Below are 18,798 nucleotides of genomic sequence, written 5' to 3'. Positions count from 1 at the left end.
TTACACGCACAGTTGGAAGTGCTTCAGATAAGCACTACATAACAGTGGAAGCACAGATGGGGAAGTGGAATGTGTGAGAAAGTCAGAGGTACTGTATGCAAAGCTCTTGAACTACAATGCATTAAATAACACCATTCTTTTACAGCACCCTTATGGATAGCGAAGTCGGAAGGCCCAAATGCCTCCTTCTATAAGCTCCCATAAACCACTACTAACCACAGCTGTTTCCTAGACACCCAGAAGATGATGAGGGCAGGATGCATTGCAAGAGAGAAGATGCAAACTCAAAACCAAGAACCAGAAAAGAGCAGTGTAATGAAGGAGCGTGTGAAGGAAATAAGTAAGAGACAGCTTGGAAGAATGGACACCATTGGTTCATGTCACTTTCAGTATATTTTCACGAGGTACCAGGATGATACCAAAGGCAATTTTGGGAAATGACGCTTACAACGGGTTTTGCATTTTCCTTCTCTTTCAGGTGAGCAGGCAACATTTGCTAGAATGCATCTTCACTGGTAAACAGGCTTGTCTTCTTGCAAATTAGCAGAATATTCAGAAGTGCTGAAACTGGAAAGGCTGCCTGCTACCATTTCATGAAAATGTTCTATGTAGGAAAGGAAGCTGCAGTGTCGGGAAGGTTCAAGCCTTGTCTATGAGATATTCCCATTAATTCCACTGGCATGTGAACAAAAAAAAAAGTGTGGGGAGATTACACAGAATTGCTGCCACAATGCTGTTTGGGATAAGGCTTGGGTTCGCAGGCTGATGGGGGCGGAGAAGGAAACAGAGGAGGTGGGTCTCCCTTTTCCACTCCAGCTGCAGTCAGTTTGGAACGGAGAGCAAGGATGCCACCTTTCCCTCCAACCATCCTGAGGAGCCCCAGCGGAGGCAGAGGAGCACTTTGACCAGCCATGGAGGGAGGCTGAACAGGAGGCGACAGAGACTCAACAGGAGCCTTTGCAGATGGGAGCAGACTCATGAGCATGTGTGCAGTGCATGCTTGCAACCCCATATTTCCACAAGGCTTGCGAGTGAGCATGCTACGCCTCACATTTAAAAGCTTGGCGGGAGCGGCAGGGAAACGTGTTGAAACATCTTCACTGCTTCCATCCAGTTCTGAACTTCTTAACCCTGCTGCAGAACTCCTGAATTGTATCTCCTGCTAACAAGCCTGTTCCATCACTTGCCTGAATAAAGATCTATTTCTTACTTCCAAAAGCCTCTGTTTGCGTGTTTTGGGCAAGAGCCAGGAGAAAAGGCCAGTCCCTCAGGTAGCTTTTGTGTGTGTGTGTGTGTGTGTGTGTGTGTGTGTGGCTACAATAGCTTCAAAATCTCAATTTGACACTATTAGTCAGGCTGATGAGCACATACTGTGACTCATAAGAAGCATTACTCATTTCTTTCGGACCCTATGCAGCCAGAAATAGCCCAAGCTTCGCATGAATCTGAACTACAGACGTCCATTGTTCTTCAATGGAAGCTAAATCATGCTGGGAGGAACATTTGCAAAGCAGCATCTCTTTAACAGCCATCAAGAAAAATAAGCTCCAAATGGCTTTGGCTGAATGAAGTCACTGCTCCCCCTTTTGGCAGTGCAGTCCAACAACAGGAAAGATATCATTCTGATAGCCAAGACAGTATCCGGCAGGTAAATATTCAAAAGCAGGCAGAATCTTTCAAAAGTGATAAGCAGGGTGGGGATGCTCTGGGAAGAGGACTCCAGCTTGTTCCTTAGCCCTACACCACCTTCCCCATTTCCTCCATTCATCATTCTCAAATTAATGGATGGGAGGCGCCAATGATGGATGGAAGAGGCAAAGAAGTGACCTACCACCTCTTTTTCCTCCTGTTCACTGCTGAACATTCCCCAAAGGAACAGGAGGAGGCAGCCCTATTTTTGCAGGTCCATTCATGCCTTATAATCACTGAAGCAATAACTGCAGTGCTATTAGAAACTCAGGTAAGGAATTATTTTACCTGCCTACTATACCAAGCACATAGCCTGACTTGCAAGCTCCCCTTTAATTCTTCCCCAGGGAGGGTTCTGACCATCCCCTTCCTTTGCCTTTTATAGGAAGCTCTCAAAGCTCATATCTTGCCTCCCTTGTCGGACAGGCCTTTTGTCATAAGGGGGGCTATTATTTTGTGAGAGTCCTCTCTTAAGAGAAGAGGAAGAAAGCAGAAAGCAGAGGATTGTGTCAAGAGGGGAGCAAGGACCACAGGCTGTATGTTGACGATGCTCCCCTCTGCTCATTTCCCCCTCTCCTTCTTCTTCCCCATCTTATACCCTGTTATTACATATATAGTTGTACCTTAGAAGTCGAACAGAATCCATTCCAGAAGTCCATTCAACTTCCAAAACATTCAAAAACCAAATCACGGCTTCTGATTGGCTGCAGGAAGCTCCTGCAGCCAATCAGAAACTGTGGAAGCCCCGGCGGACATTTGGGTTCCAAAAGAACATTTGCAGACTGAAATAATCACTTCCGGGTTTGCGGTGTTCGGGAGCCCAAACGTCTGAGTTCCAGGGCATTCAGGATCCAAGACATAAGCAGGAAGAGAGTTAATTTCCGTCCCTGCCCTCCAAGTGTAATTATGCTCCTCTAAGAACACTGTGTCTCTAGAAAGCAAAGTTAATAATGGTAACAAAAGGGGGAGGATAAGAAGTGTTTCCTTCCTAACACATATACCAGTCATTATGAAACACGGTGGTCTTTTTTTTTTTAACCACTGAATAAGTTAATGTATCAAACCACTGCATTAAGTTAATGTATCAAATCCGCAAAACCCAAAATTAACAGGTGAGAGGTCTGGCGGTAGCAATGAACCACTTGGGCATTCCTCCCCCATATTTCTATAGTGCATAAAGTAGAACTTGTGGATCTCACACCAACTGAAAGCTGTGCTCAAATCCTCTATAACATATGAATTAGCTCTCAGCAGCTTTCAAAGACACTTGAGTTTTGAAAGGGAAAAGGCCTAATTTCTACTCTAAATGAGAAATTGCTACTATCATTTGACAAAATATGCAGCTCTAAGCATGCTGCTTCCTACAAATTAAATGGGATTTTTCTTTAGTGAACACATCTACTATTGCCATTCCAGAGAAGAAATGACAGAAAAGCCAGAACATTGGACTCAGCCAGTAGTGCTGTGGTGAATGATTATCTGATTTTGTGGACTACTGGTTATTTAAATTGTTTCAAGTTGTGCTTTTGGGATTTCAAAGTTGAAAGGGTTATTTATACATCTGTAGTGAACAATCTCTAGCATGTTGGTTGCTGCTGCTGCTTTTTTGTCCACATAGAGCTTCTGAATTCAAATAAATAATATGTGCATGAAGGAACTGCATGTGTATTTCTAGCTCCACATCAGTGCAACACCTGAATCTAAATACCTGGAGGACTAGATGCCAGTTTTCACTAGGCTCAAAATGTCTCCAAAAGACTGCAGGCAGATTTGGCACACTTTAGATTTGTCATAAGCTGGTTACGTAATAAAATACATCATAGAGGAAAGGAGGGACAGGAAGGCTACAATGGAGCAAGAATTTGAACATGAAAATGTTGTGAATATTTTTTTTCTAATGCATTTCAAGTAAGCCAAGTACTTTATTTCATCCAAAATCATAATAACTGCTCTAGGGAGATTATTGTTGCGAAAAGCAAAGCTTAAAGAGACTGACTTGCCAAAAGACAAATACAACCCATTTAAGATAGATATTATTTTAGCAATTCAGGAGCAATAACAATTAAAGGTATAAATAGGATTTCCAGAAGTCAACCTGAGAACAAGTGCAAGTAGGCAAGTATTTTTCCATGCCCTCACAGCTCAAATTATATTTGCAAATGTCCTCTGAAATAGTCAACAAAGCAGTTGAAACATCAAATAGTTTCATCCATAAGAAAACCTCTTGGTAAACATTTTGATTAAAAAATATAAAATCTCAGGTGATCATGCAGGCTAGCTTTTGCTAAAGCAGACTTGTGGCAATTCAAACATACATTTGGTGTGGCATAGTTTAATTCAATTAAATTTAATGCAACTATTTTAGAGCAACTCAAAAGTCCAAAGGAGCCCATAAGTCTTCAATGAACTGGAAGATTGCTATATCTCAGCATTCTGTGTCAAGTCAGGTCAGATACTACAGTATAAGGCAGAAGTGGTGCATAACTAAGGAGTATGGAGAAAATACAACGCTGGAGTAGCAGCGGCAGCTATCCCTTGGAGGGAGCCAAATGAGGCTTTGTTTTTTGGCCCCTCCTGACAGACCATGGTTAGAAACCTGAGTCAGTCTGTAGATCAAAATGGCGGAAATGTCCTAGAAGCCCTGTAAAAACCATCTTGGTAGTCAATTATAACCCTGGGACTAATTGGTGTGAGCTGTAACAGGAGATCATATAAGCTTATCTGCTTGCTTTGAAGGCTGAGTGTAATAGTTCTAGGGGTTGCTCGTGCGTAAGCTTGTCCCAACCTCTGGCTGGGTTACATTCGTGAACCTTTCCTGTCCGGGCAGCCACTTGCCCGTGACTGTCTCAATCGCTGGCAGCATCCATCAGTGGGCGTTTCTTAAACTTCTTCCAGCAAAGAAGCTCTTTGACGCCAAGTCTTCACCTAGTCTCCCTGCGTGGAAGCCTTCTGCGCAAGGAGGGCGTAGGCAGCGGAGGACCCTTTCTCTCCCCGCTGGTCCCTGGCAAGGAATCATGGGACCGCCTCGCCGATTCCCCCATCTGCCCCCCTTCTCCACTGGAGCTACGTTGATTCTCTTCCCCAGAAGATGGGCTGCCTCTCCCACTCCCGGGACGCTCTCTGGGAACCCTTTGGAGCTTGCTCTCTCCCTCGGACACTGATGGCAGTTCCCTGACACTGAGGTTTGGTTCAGTTCATTGGGAAAAGGGAGGTTTCTCATGCTGCCAGTCAACTAATTCCTTTATCCAAGAGATGGATGAGAAGGGGCCTTGAAGCCAGGGCTGAGCTAATTGGACTATTGTTGCCAGCATAAGTAGCACTTTAAAAAGTACTATGAAGTTCCACTCAGAGGACAGGACTTTCAGATCCTCTTCTTCCTGCAGCACCCCTAATGTCTGCTCTGAAGCATTGGGGCAACCTCCAGAAGAGATTGAGGAGGGAGAGCATGAGGGGCTTCAAGGGGCAGTAGATAAAGGGCAAGCAGAACCATGCTCACAGGAAGCTGGATTTAGACCTAAAACAACACTGCATATTCGATGAACATTCGACATCAAAATCACAGAGGATTTTGAAGAGAATCTATAGGAGCAATTTTGCTTCAGCCCCTGTTTTAGTATTTCAGTCTGATAGCGTAAGAATGCAGTTTGAGAGGAGTATATTTGGGGTCATCTTGATATTTCTCTGTTTATGTGCAGTAACAGTTGAAATGAAGTGCTATGTTAAACGACTGGTTACATTGAATCCATGAACTTGAATTCAGAGTTCACCAATATCACCTTTCCTTCCTACGCAATCTTCAGCTAAAGGATCTCTGCTAGCAAGAACGGCAAAGACCCCTGCATGAAAACACCGAGAACTATCTTCCAGTCAGAATAGGCAGTTCTGGATATGTCTCGGTGTTATTAATGTTCAGAAGTCCACATAATGTTTTTGGTCACTTCTAGCACACTGGAATCTGGTTTCATTTCAGATTCAAGCTATCTCTCTTTATATGAGCTAGCTCTGGTGCACTTTCCTAGCCCCTGAATAATCTTACAGACAGTAGTTTGTTCTTTGGGGTTAGTGAGGAGAGAGCTTAACCACAAGCCGAGGTTTGAACGACATAATAAGCCAAACCTTGTGGTATGGCACTAAAAACATTTGTGGAGGAGCAAAGTGTTTGCATGTTCCTCTCTGGGAGCCTGCACATTCATGCAATCCCTGTAAGATATAGTTTGGTTTACCATGCTGTGCAAATGAGGTCAGTATAAGGCAGCTGTTTATATCATTGTAACCAGATTGCAAATACCTTTAAACCGAACTACTAAAAGTTTAGTTCCATCATACAAATTGTCAGAAAATACAATTTATTATACTGTATTTAATCTTTTTCCATAACTGACACTTTTTGTTTAATACACTGATTTGTGATGCCAAGAACACAGAAAAAAGAGCATTCAAACAGCTATTTGTGGAATGCTATAATTTTTAATTGGTTGTCCTCTGGTTGAAGCTTTGTAGCAAATATTCAAAAGGCCACATGATTCTTCAGCTCAAATTCCTTGGCAAGTATTTTATATTTCAATCCAAATGTTAGAAGGGTTGCTCAAAGTCGGAGAATTATGTCTAGAAGCAGCTATTATAAACTGTGTCCTTATAATGACTTCTGCTATTCGAGAATATGCAAGCCTGCAAATGTATAAGAATTACTAAAAATGTCTATTGTTCATTAATGAATTACACTAATTGCAGCACAATTCAAAATGGTCTAAAAATACACATCACAATTACTGTCACAAGCGAGGAGCTCATTTAAAGTGTTCATTGGCTATGATGAGAAGCATCAGAATTAACATCAGAGACATAAGTTAGATTTCCTGTTTTGCTTTTGTATTGATGATAGAGCATTAATTATCCAACCATAGATATTTGCTCTGCACTATGAGGCTTCAATTATTCACCACTCTAAGAGGGAAGATATTCTTGAAGCTAAGGATTTTTTTCCTGGAAACCTATGTAACCGGGAACATTGGAGTTATCTTTTCCTTATAGCCTCCCACTTGAGGAGAACACAGTAGGCTTTGGAAAATAAACTGTTGACTGAACTACTGAACTACACTGAACAAACCACAATGCTGGAAGCCATGAATGTTGTTACCTAGCCCAAATTTGCAACTGGTGGCTGTGAATGTCTTTATCATGTATCAGTTAAGGCTCAATATTATTGAATCCTGAAGTTGGTTCTCTAAATACATAGCAATAATTCCTAGAACAACCTCAACTCTAGACAATGGATGCTTTTAGACTGGTACTATATTGGTGTGGGATTCAATCACATACCAACAATTTCAGGTTGTGCAGTTACAGTTGATTGGAAAGTCCTGAGCAACAAATTCACTGCCCTCAAACAATTTTTTTGAGATAAGGAAATGGCTGAATTACATTGGAAAATATATTTGCTTTGACGTCATCTAACCTCTCTGCAAATCTAACCTCTCTGCAAACAAATCAGGATGGATGATCAATAAACAGGTCATCCGGAAGTGCTCAACACCAACCAAATTCCATCAATTTCAAATCAAATATTCCAAATGCTTTTTTTCTCATCTGCTCTTACCACATGTTCTACCACAAATTTGTAACTAATTTAGTAAAATACAATTTAGTTTATAAGTTGATACAGACAATCAGATACTTCTCTGAAGGTACTTTGGTCATCTGAATGGTTTCTAAGTGCCGATAGAGTCTTGGCAATTCCCTTGCAAAGACATGCTGAGTATTCCTAAGCATATTTTCAGAAATCAAAGCACAGTTTTGATTTCTTGCAGCTCATTGCCCATCAATCAGCTTCAGGTTATCTCTTCTTATGGTGAGATTACCTTTTAGGCAACTCAGACTGCATGGAAGGACAGAGTTTTCTGATCGTTCAGTCAGTGCAAGTTCACCCTCTCCACTCTGTTCAGGGGGTTCTACCTATCCCCAAAAAGGATTGGGGTGTGTGTATAGGGGGAAGAGAGTAGAGAAACCACATCATGCTAGCTGGAGTCCTTGCAGTGGTTTCCACTAGTATGCTGGGTTAGTTGAATCCACCATAAATCACATTATGTATTTGGAAAACTATTGTTATTTAAGCATCCAATGAAACTCATGAGGGGAAAAAAGCTAGCCAGTCAAGAAGTACTGGCTAATTTCATCAAAAGGTAAACGAAAACACATCTTAAAGTACAAATTGGGCAAAAATTAAATCTATGTTATTTAATTTCATATTATAAAGCACTGCACTATAAAGCAGAAGCCTTTATTATGATCACAATTTAACAAGGAACAGATTAAGTCAGATGTTACAGGGCCCATATAATAATAAGCTAGTGAAAGCAATAAAATTATACTGCAGAGACCAGCTTAGAAATGACAAAAATAGAGCAACACTGGCTAGTATTATAAGATGGAGGACAACCAAACCCTGGCCAATCTCTTCATATTTTCTGACACAGCTTTCCAAGAATATTTTCACCACATGGATCTATATTTTTTAATTATAACTCAGAGACTTCTAAAGTAATATACCTCTGATTCCTTGAAATATTATGGTTGCTGTATGTAGAGACCTAATAAATATAAATACAAGCACAGAAACAGCAATCTTAAACCCTGCTGTTCATTCAGATATATGTAGTAATTGCTCACACATTTGCAGAAGTGCTTTCTACAGAGACACCTCCTCACCTACATTTGAAACTGTCAACAGCACATTTCTATATCCCTGCAATTCTCCTGATTCAATGTTTCTTTGTAAAAAAAATGTAGCTTTTAAAATTATCTTAAAAGGAAAGTTGATGGCTTAATTGCCTGCAACAATATTCATTACGGAATCACAAAAAATCCATATGTCCCTTATAGCAATATTATGCTATAAAAACATCCACTTGGAAGCTGGGAAACCATTCAATTCTACATATAATCTGAAAGAGAAGTCATGGTTGCAGTAGTAGTTAATATTGTTGTTGTGTAGTCATAGTTGTTGTTTGTACCACACCCATCTGACTGGGTTGCCCAGCTACTTCTGGGCAGCTTCCAACACACCAAAGGAACACACCAAAACACCAGACGTTAAAAACAACAGGGCTGTCTTCAGATGTCTGCAAAAAGCCATATGATTGTTCATCTCTTTGACATTTGACAAGAGGGCGTTCCACAGGGTGGGTGCAACTACCAAGAAGGCCCTCTGCCTGGTTCCCTGCAACAACACTTCTCAAAATGTGGGAACTGCCAGAAGGCCCTCAGAGCTGGACCTCGGTGTCCTGGATCAAAACAGGTATTTTTAACTAACCAACTGCTTTAGTCCAACACAGGCAAATATGTCCACCAGGTCATTTATGTAAATGTGATGATATAGAGACAGGGACACAGAGATTCTTGGAGGGCAGAAAGGATTGAGAACCTATAGGAAGTACTCACTTCATTATTATTATTTTGGTGTACACTAATAAGCAGTAGCTGAGCACCAAATTTTAAATGCATGAAGCAACCATAATTACAGGAATTTAAAATAAAATACTAAAATATAAAATAAAATATAAAAAACCTAAAAACTAACCATCTTCAGTAGATTTAATTGGAATAATATGTATTGTAATGCTGAATACTTTGGTCTCTGACAGTGTCAAAAAACTAGAAAAACCAACGTCATCCTTCAAAAAGGTTGGGAGGGAAAGGACTAATTAGAAATGTAAGACATTCTAGTGCTTTAAGGATATTTAAATTTTCCACATTATATGCCCATTTTCTGTGTGAAATGAAAAAGATTATTTGGTATTGTTTGGCTTAGTTACCAGTAATAGTTAGCATTATTGAATTATATTAGATACTTCTGGGGTTGTGCCTCTGATGCTAATTATGTCCAGAGTTAGAAAAAATCCCAGAATAATTTTAGACGGGTATTAAACCCTTACTTTCAAGTTGTGGTACTGCAAAAATAGTGCTGCATTGTTACCATGCTGATTTATTGTTGTGGCCCAAACTTACAAAATGATAGTTACAAAGAAATCTAATTGGAGCTATCTTTTCAATAAAACTGTATTTTCAACTCTAACAGGAACTGAATTTGGTGAACACAGTTTGCTGGGTCTTTGCAACCTGAAATAATCTGCTACTTTAATAACCTTACTGTGGCATGTGAAACTGGCAATTATTCATTTTACCATGAACTACTGAGTGGGGAACGTTATAATGAATCGCAAATTGAGTAACTCTGGTTCTCAGGAAAAACACTGCTTCTCATTTCAGATGGAGCACTCAGGGCTTCTACTGAACGTTACTTTTTCTCCTTCCATTAGACTGATTTTAAAGGCCTTGTAATGAACTTAGAAAGTATTTTAAGCAGCAGATAACCAATGATGTGACTAAATACAGATTGTTCCATGTGCATCTCTGAATAGAGAATTTTTATATAAATATTATATGGTCATAGAGCAGATTGCACGTCCTCAAGGCACGTCCTCAATTGGGATCATTTTTTTGCAGAGGTGGGCATGCTGTATTGAATCTGCCTACATTTATAGTTATTGAGAAATTGCCAAATGGTGCAGACAGCGCTGGGCTCTCTGTCCAAATTCTGGTTATGCTGAAAGCTCTCCCAAAATCCTGATACAATAGCTGCAATAATCAAGTCCATTACCTTGAAAGAGACCTGTTGGCATTAACTTGTTCCAATAGCCATTCAATGGAGCTCTTAACTAGCCAAATAAAGTACTCTATAAGCAAATGAAAATCTCAAGTTGTACCACTCCTTCCCACCTCTCTTCTCAGCATGCCGCAGTTGATTCAGTCAAGCTTTGTTTCCAGTTATGTCTGGACCAGGAAACTATGGTTGCGGTCTTGGAACAAGCTGGATTTTAAACCAATTCAAAAAATGGCTTAGGATCTTGCCTTATTCTGAACCAGAGTTTTCCAGTTTGGACATAAGGGAGAACTATTGCTAACCGAAGACTCTGTGGGTTCCTTTGGGAGTAAAGGCAGGATGACGATGACAATTATAATGGCAGCAATGCATTGAAAAGGGAGAAAGGAGTGGGTGGTGTGAAGATGAAACAGGTGAGCACAAGGCCTGACGTTCAAGCTAGACATAGACTTCCTTACTAATTGCCACCACCGAAACAAGTGGTTACTTGGGGCTTATCCACACTCACGTTTCCTCTGCACATTCCAGGCATAGTCTGCATTTTCAGGCTCCATGTCTGAGTGTCTTGACACTCTGGAGCTTTCTCCAGCTCAATCTCTTTACAGCTCTTTCCAGCTGAATTGGAGCAAACAGCAATCCATGCAAAAACCCAAACAGCCATTTGCTCCAATTCAACTTTAAAGAGTGAGTGTGGACAAGCCACCAATTACATTTTGTCTCCCAGATGGCAAGAAGTTTCTGTTACTGCACCAAAGTCTACAAGGTGTGTGTGTGTGTGTGTGTGTGTGTGTGTGCCTTGCTCCTCCACACAGATATATGCTCACACAGATATATGCCTGAACCGCACATTTCTGCTTATTTCAAACAATATGATATAAGACACATTGCTTTTATGCAACGAGAATATTGTGGCTGTAGGTATGACAGATACATGCCTGAAGTCATCTCATGACCCGGTGGACTACACAGAAAAAGGCTATATTCTACATATTTGGTGCAGGATTTGAAAAAATAACAACATATCAAGGTTTGGAAATATTTCCACAATTTCCAGAGATACAGGAATGTTTACATTACATGTTTAGGTCTGATCTGAAGGATTCAAAGCTTAAAGCTGTGGAGCGTATCTTACAGCACTTATAATGATCCATACCTGAGCAATGGCTGCTTTGGATAAGAAGGCTGGTCACTGTTTTGGGCGGTCTGAGGCTTTTTCGTGACTTGCTTATAAATATTCCTTGCAGTCACTCCAATCCACAGCATTGTAGAGAGTGTAGAATAATGCAATACTATGCCAACCTACAATGAAACAGTGTCAGTTAAGAAGAATCAACAAATGGATGCAAAAATAAGACATCATTCTGTTGCACATATATATATACAAGCATGCTGGAACATTTGCAAAGTGAAATGATTTTGTGGTAGCTTTAATAACTTATTTGCTTTCCCCTGATTCATAATTGGCCATACCTGAGAAAATAAGTAAGGTTTTTTATCAAACAGAACACACAAAATGAGCAAAGTTTCATTAGGCATTTTCTTATGGAGAAAGCCAAGTACAAGCTCAGCTTGGGATACTTTTTAAAAATTATATAATTATTACTTTATTGGAGGTTTCCCAGCTTAACAGTCAGATAAAGTTTCAGAGGTCACATGCAACCCACGCTGATGGCTCGTAATACTTTTCTTGTAAATGACATCTCTTTCTGCATATGCAACCCGCACAGGCCCTTTTCTTGCTGTGTTCTATCGCAGAGAAAATGAAAGGTTGGGTGGACACAGGAGATAACGCTCCCCCAGGACCCTGTGGATATACCCACGAGAGGGCTATCCCCTTTTGTGGAGGATAATAGATTTTACAACCACTCAGAAACATGACTGTGAAAACTACTCCCTTCGTGGGCACAGTTCATGTTTGAATTTAAGCCTCTTGAATTAAACTTGAATTGATTCGCTAAGCTTTGCTGGCAAGCGGATAATGGACCTGCTACTGTTTTGCTAATTATGCTGCATGTAATGCAAATTAAATGTATAGGGTGAATGAAAAAGCAAGCTCCTTCTGTAGTTTTATACCATTAACATTCAATTTAGCCTGCTGGAAAGATTAGAGTGGCACATCCTCAATCTTTCCCAGGCCTACACGGCAACAAATTACCAGCCAGAACTGTTGGTCTGGTACATGGCCTTTGTTGCCCAGTTCATTGACTCTTCTCCACTTCCACCAGGATGGAAAAAAATCAATGATATATATATTTTTAGTTCTTAAAAACTCGATGTTGTTATTTAAATCATATTTTGGAATATTTCAGCCCCATAAAATGCCTTTAAAATAATATTTTTAATAATTTATTTATTGATACTTATTCAGAGATATAGAAAAATATATTCCCCTTGCAAAGTATCTTTTTATAATATACTAGTGTAAAAAAAAGGCAGAAAGGAGAAAAGACAAGCTTAAAGAAACAGAAAGTAAGAGAAGAGAAAGGGTGAAAAAAGATTAGAGAAAGATAAAGTAGAATAAAAGGACTTCCAGCTCTCTGTCACGCAGCTAAATATAGTAGTCACACCTTAAGATCCAACCATTCTATCTTCTATAAACCAGTATTTTTTTCAGTCTTCAAATCCAGATATTACAAGTTCATTTTCTCTTTCACGCAGAAAGTCCACAGGAAATTTCCAATCCTTAATAAATGCCAGTAATGATTGTTCTCTAATTAAGCACTTTAACTTTGCAATCTCACAAAAATAATCTGAGTTAACATATCTGAATGAAAGAGTAACACGCAAGAGTCTACAACACTCATGACTCTATCAAACATACTGAGTTAAAGTCTGGTTTTCTATGTAAAAGAATGAATAGGAGGCAGGGGGACATGACTTTTGAACGTGAAACTCGCACAAAAATAAGGCTGGTCCAAAATGGTTCCCTCTCAAAATTTGCCACCACTTCTGCAGAGTCACTTTGGGGATTTTCAGACATGTGTGGTAGAGCCAGAGGAAACTTGCCAGCTACTGAAAACCACATTTCTTCCCTTTTTTTCACCCAGAGAGCCCATTTACCATGATGCTACATCATCATGTAATAGCATGGCAAGTTACCATTTGGGTTAAAAAAAAGTTAATAAAAATAGTGGTTGGTAGCAACTGCCAGGCAAAGCAATTACAGGAGCAGGACCACTGCTGTGAAAATAAGGGTGAGATGGGAAACATTTCGGCGGATTAATTAATTAATAATAATTGTGGTAAATTTTTGTAGCAAGTATGTTGAAGACTGTAGGTGACTCAAAAAACACAACATGGTAAATATGGTTATAAAGCCACACACACAGTTACAGACGAACCTGCTAGTTGCAGGTTAGAGGCTCATTTGTGGCCACCGGGACCACATAACACCGGTCCTGAGAGATCTGCATTGGCTCCTGTCAGAGCTGGCTCCGGGTCCCAGCTCACCAAGGACCAACGCTAGCCGATAGTACAGTATCAAAGTCTTTATTGAAGAATAGTCTCCATTTACAAGTCTCAGCGTCCCAGCTCTACGTCTGGACTTTAGACCGGCGAAGCTCTGTCTGGGTCTCCGCCCCCTGTGCACCAGTTTAAGACTCTAATCTTACTCCACCTCTTCCTTCTCTCTCTCTTCCTCTGGGTCTTACTACCCCCCGGGGTCTCATTCCTCCTGGACTCTTCTGACGCAGAGCTTGACCCCTCTGACTCCTCCCCCTCTCTTCGGCGGGCTTTAGGACCTGGCTCCCTACCCGGGCTGCCCACCTTGCCGCCCTCCTGTACATTTGAACTTGGCGCGCGCGCGCGTTTAACTTTCCGGATGACCGTTTCCTCGCTCCCTGACGAGGGTGTGGTCACTCCTGCCTCACGTTCTCCCTCTGCCTGCGCGCTCCCTGATCCCGATGCCTTGGACTCCTCCCCCCTACTGCACTCTGGGGGGGACGCTGGTCCGGATTTCCAGCTGCTACTCTCTGAGTCCCCTCTGGCCCCTTCTTCCCGAGGTGTCCCCCTGGGCCCTCCCCTTGCCCTGACCATGGGGGCCCCTTTCTGTGAATCCTCCGAGTCACTGGAGAGACTCAGAGACCTCGGACTACTGTCGTCGCTGACATTTCCTTCAGACTCCTCCCCCTCGCTCTCCGTTTCCTCCCTCTCCTGTGACTCTGCTCCTGAACCCCTGACATCCATCCCCCCTCGAAGCCCCCCCTTCCCCCCTCCCCTTCCTCCGGCGGGGGTGCTGGGTGCTCCGTCGTTGTGGGGGTGAATGGTGGATACAGTTCGTCCCCCGTGGCGTGCATCCAGTTAGAGAAATCCGGCTCGTCCTCCGTGTCTTCGCCGACCTCGTTCTCCTCTGCTTCCATCTCCGTGCCGCCATGCTCGAACCCAACGTCCTCCCCCATCACGTCCATGTCCTTCTCACCCTCGTTCCCCTCTGGGTCCGTTGTCTGCCAAGGGCCCCTCAGCCACCTCTCCTCTCCTCGATTGTCCCACCAAAACGAGCGGTCTGAGGCAAACCCCGAGGGCGAGCCCTCCGGTGAACGCGTTTCTAATGCTGGTTCTTCGTCCGAGGTGAATCCCTGGAACGTGCTGGTAGAAAGCGTGGGTGTGAAAAGCCAGTCGTCGAAATACTCGGCTGGCATGGGCCTGTGTGGGAACAAGGCATGAAACTCCTCTTTGAGGAGAGGCTCGTCCAGGGCATAGTCCGGCACCCAACTGTTGGCGCTGGCCGGGGTACCTTCCCTTGCGAGAAAATATTCTACTCCCTCTTCCCCCCATCTCGAGTCCAAAATCTCTGTGACCTGGTTGATGGGTTCCCTTCTTGGCGACTCCCTCCTTGGGGGGATCTCCCTATACTGGTCTGGTGCCGTGCCCTGCGCCTGAAATCGGTGAGGTGCTTTGTAGGGCGTGAGCACCGACCTATGGAATACTGGGTGCATTCTGGATCCTTCCGGAAGTGTCAACCGGAAGGCCACCGGATTGATCTGTGCCTCAACTAGGTAAGGTCCTAGCTGCTTATGTCCGAGTTTCTTCTTAGCTAAGGATCTGGTCGGCACTGCGTGGGCCGCTAACCACACCCAGTCTCCCACCTGTATGTCTTCACCAACCCTCCTGTGCTTGTCAGCCTGCAGTTTGTATGCGTGCTTTGCAAGCTCTAACTGCCTCCTAAGCTGCTCGTGGACTTCCTGCAATTCCGCCGCCAAGACTTCCGCTGCCTGTGGCTCCCCCTCCCCCAGTCTCTCTAATCCCGGGAAGGTTCTGGGATGCCTCCCGTTGTTGGCGAAGAACGGCGTCACCCCTGTGGACACGTGCTTCGTGTTGTTGTAAGCGAACTCAGCGAGCGGCAGGTAGTCCACCCATGTCGTCGGCTGTTGATTTGCATAGCATCTCAGGTACTGCTGCATGATGGCGTTGACGCGCTCCGCTTGTCCGTTGGTCTGCGGGTGTCTCGCCGATGCTAGGTTGATCTTGACGTTCAGGAAACCCATCAGCTTCTGCCAGAAGCTCGAAATGAACTGGCGCCCCCTGTCGGACAAGATAGACCGTGGCAGTCCGTGCACCCTGAAGACGTGGTCTATGAACAGTTTGGCGGTCTGTTCTGCCGTGGCCACCTTCGCGCACGGAATGAAGTGGGCCATTTTAGTGAACATGTCCACCACCACTAGCACTGCCGTTTTACCCCTTGAGCTGGGTAAATCCGTGACAAAGTCCAGGGCCACCCTCTCCCACGGTTCGCTCGGGGTCTGCAGCGGTTCGAGCAGTCCCGCCGGAGGTTTGTGCACTGACTTGGCCCTTTGGCAGGTGTCGCACCTCGAGACGTACTCCGCGACTTCCCCCCGCATCTTGGGCCACCAAAAATCTCTGGCAACTAGTTCTGCCGTCTTCTCCTTGCCAAAGTGCCCGGCGGTGGGTGCGTCGTGTAACTGCTGCAGTACTTTCGCCCGGAGGTCGTCTCCCGGTACATAGAGTGCTCCTCTGCGGATGAGCAATCCGTCTCGTACTTGGAACTCGTCGTCCTTCACCGTGCCCTTGTGCACCTCCTCCATCTTGGCTTGTGCGAAGGGGTCCTCCTGCAGTGCTCGACGGACCGCCTCCAAGTCCACGGTTGCTGAAGCGCACGCCCACGCTTTCGGAGCGAAAATGTGCTTGGCCGCTGCTGGTGCCGCCTCTTCGAGGTATTGCGGCTTTCTGGACAGTGCATCCGCCATGATGTTGTTGTCGCCTGGGATGTATTCTATCCTGAAGTCGAAATCCGCAAAAAATTCCGCCCATCTGATGTGCCGCTGGTTCAGGAACCTTGCCGTGCGCCAGTACTCCAGGTTCTTATGATCCGTGCGAACCTGCACTGTGTGTTTGGCCCCGACGAGGAAGTGCCGCCACGCCTTGAATGCTGCATGAATGGCCAGCAACTCCCTGTCCCAGATGGTGTAGTTCTGCTCCGACTTGCTGAGCTTCCTGGAGTAGAAGGCACACGGTCTCCAGTCCCCATGCGGGTCCTCCTGCAACAGTACGGTGCCCATGGCTCTGTCTGAGGCGTCTGTTTCAACCCTCATCGGTTTGCTGGGATTCACATGCAGTAGCTGCCCTTCGGACGAGAAGAGACGCTTAAGGTTCTGAAAGGACTGCTCCGCTTGCTCCGTCCAGATGAACTTCTTCTTCTTAGAGCTGAGCGTGTCGGTAATGGCCGCCGTCTGCATCGCGAACCCCTTGATGAACTTGCGGTAAAAGTTGGCGAACCCCACAAACCGCTGGACCTCCTTCCGATTGCGCGGGCTCTTCCAGTCCAACACTGCGCGAACCTTGGCGCTGTCCATGGCAAGCCCCTTGTCCGACAGCTTGTAGCCCAGGAAATCCACCTCCTTCCTGTCGAACTGGCACTTCTCCAGCTTGGCATACAGCCGATGCTCCTGCAGTCTCTGCAGAACTTCCTTGACGTCACCTTCGTGGGTCTCTTCAGATTCTGAGAATATCAGGATGTCGTCCAGGAAGCAGACGCATGTCTTGTAGAGGAGACCCGCCAGGACGTGATGCATGAAGGCTTGAAAACAGTGGGCGCCATTTTGTAAACCGAAGGGCATAACTCTGTATTCATATGTGCCCAGGGGCGTGAACATGGCAGTCTTCCACTCGTCTCCTTCCCGTATGCGAATCAGGTTGTACGCCCCTCGCAGATCCAATTTTGTAAAAACGCGTCCTTTCCTCACCGTTGCCAGCAGGTCATCTATCTTGGGCATGGGAAAGGCCGTGGGCTTGGTCTTGGCATTTAAGAGCCTGAAATCAACTACAAGCCTCTTTTGGGGCGTGTCCCTTTTCTTCACAAAGAATACAGGACTGCCCCCCGCTGCCTTCGACTCCCGGATGAAACCGCGCTTCAAGTTGAGGTCTATGAACTCCTTGAGCTCCTGCAGCTCGTCCTCAGACATGGAATACAGTTTCCCGGCTGGCAGCGTCGCTCCTGGCAGGAGGTCAATCTTGCAGTCATAGGGCCTGTGGGGAGGCAGCTTGTCCGCTTCCTTCTCGCAGAAAACCTCCAAAAACGCTGCGTACTTGCGCGGCACTGCTTGCAGCGTGCCTAATTGTAGCTGCGGGTCGTCCCCTCCTTCTTCCGGGCTAGGAAGGATGCAATGTTCCGCGCAATAGGAGGAGCCGAAGGTCAGTTGGCGCTGGTACCACGCCAATGCTGGGCTGTGCCTGTGCAGCCAACTCATGCCCAGGACTACAGGCGTGTCCGACAGGTGGGTGACATTAAAGCTGATGACTTCTCGGTGATTTCCAATCCGCATCACCATTGGTTGCGTTTGTTGCACCACCTGCCCCCCTAACAAGTCTCTGCCATCCACCGTGACAACGTTCAGGGGCAGTGTGGCTGGTAGCAGTGGTATATTGTGCTGCTGAATGAATTCCAGTCCTATAAAGTCAGCGTTACTGCCGGAGTCAATGGTGATCGGCACCTCCACAGTGCGTCCATTGGGCAGTTGGAGAGACGCTGTAAGCTGCACCACTGGTTTGGGTGGGAGGGGGTCTGTGGGTTGCAAAAGTGCTGGGGATTGTTTCATTGACTTGTCTGGCTGGACCCCAGTGCCTCTTCCTCCAGCCAGACTCCGTCGTTTAACTGTTGCTGCGTTTTCAATTGAGCTGCTTCTGCGACTGTTGCCGAGGCTGCAGTGTGCTTGTGTAGCCTCTGGGGACACTCTTTCGCCATGTGTTGAGCACTGTCGCAGATGTAGCACTTCCTGTTCCCTCTAGGAGGCTTCGTTTTGGCTGCTCCCGGTGTTAGGGCTCTGTTAGCTGACTGAGCCCTGGCACCTCCGATCTCCATCGGCTCTTCTCCCCCTCCCTGCGAGGGTGTGGAGTGCGCACGCGCTGCTTCTCTGGGAAAGAAGGGAGGTGCTCTGGCTGGTGCCCTTCCCCAACGCCCTTCTTCCCTGTTCCAAGGACGTTCTTCCAGATGCACC

The 18,798-nt window shown here is 44.8% G+C and overlaps 1 protein-coding gene across 2 annotated transcripts in view; it reads right to left on the bottom strand.

Moving 5' to 3' along the window:
• The window catches only part of ADGRA1 (adhesion G protein-coupled receptor A1), a 307,922-nt gene that overhangs the window by 33,618 nt on the left and 255,506 nt on the right, over positions 1 to 18,798 (bottom strand). For both annotated transcript variants that reach the window (XM_083443486.1, XM_083443487.1), the window contains one exon: positions 11,502 to 11,647. In XM_083443486.1, the coding sequence (XP_083299612.1) occupies positions 11,502 to 11,647 (146 nt within the window). The remainder of the gene's footprint in view (positions 1 to 11,501; positions 11,648 to 18,798) is intronic.

This window comes from Podarcis tiliguerta, assembly GCF_965153285.1.
Source record: "Podarcis tiliguerta genome assembly, chromosome: 5".
NCBI lineage: Eukaryota > Metazoa > Chordata > Lepidosauria > Squamata > Lacertidae > Podarcis > Podarcis tiliguerta.
This window is presented reverse-complemented; position numbering and strand designations above follow the sequence as displayed.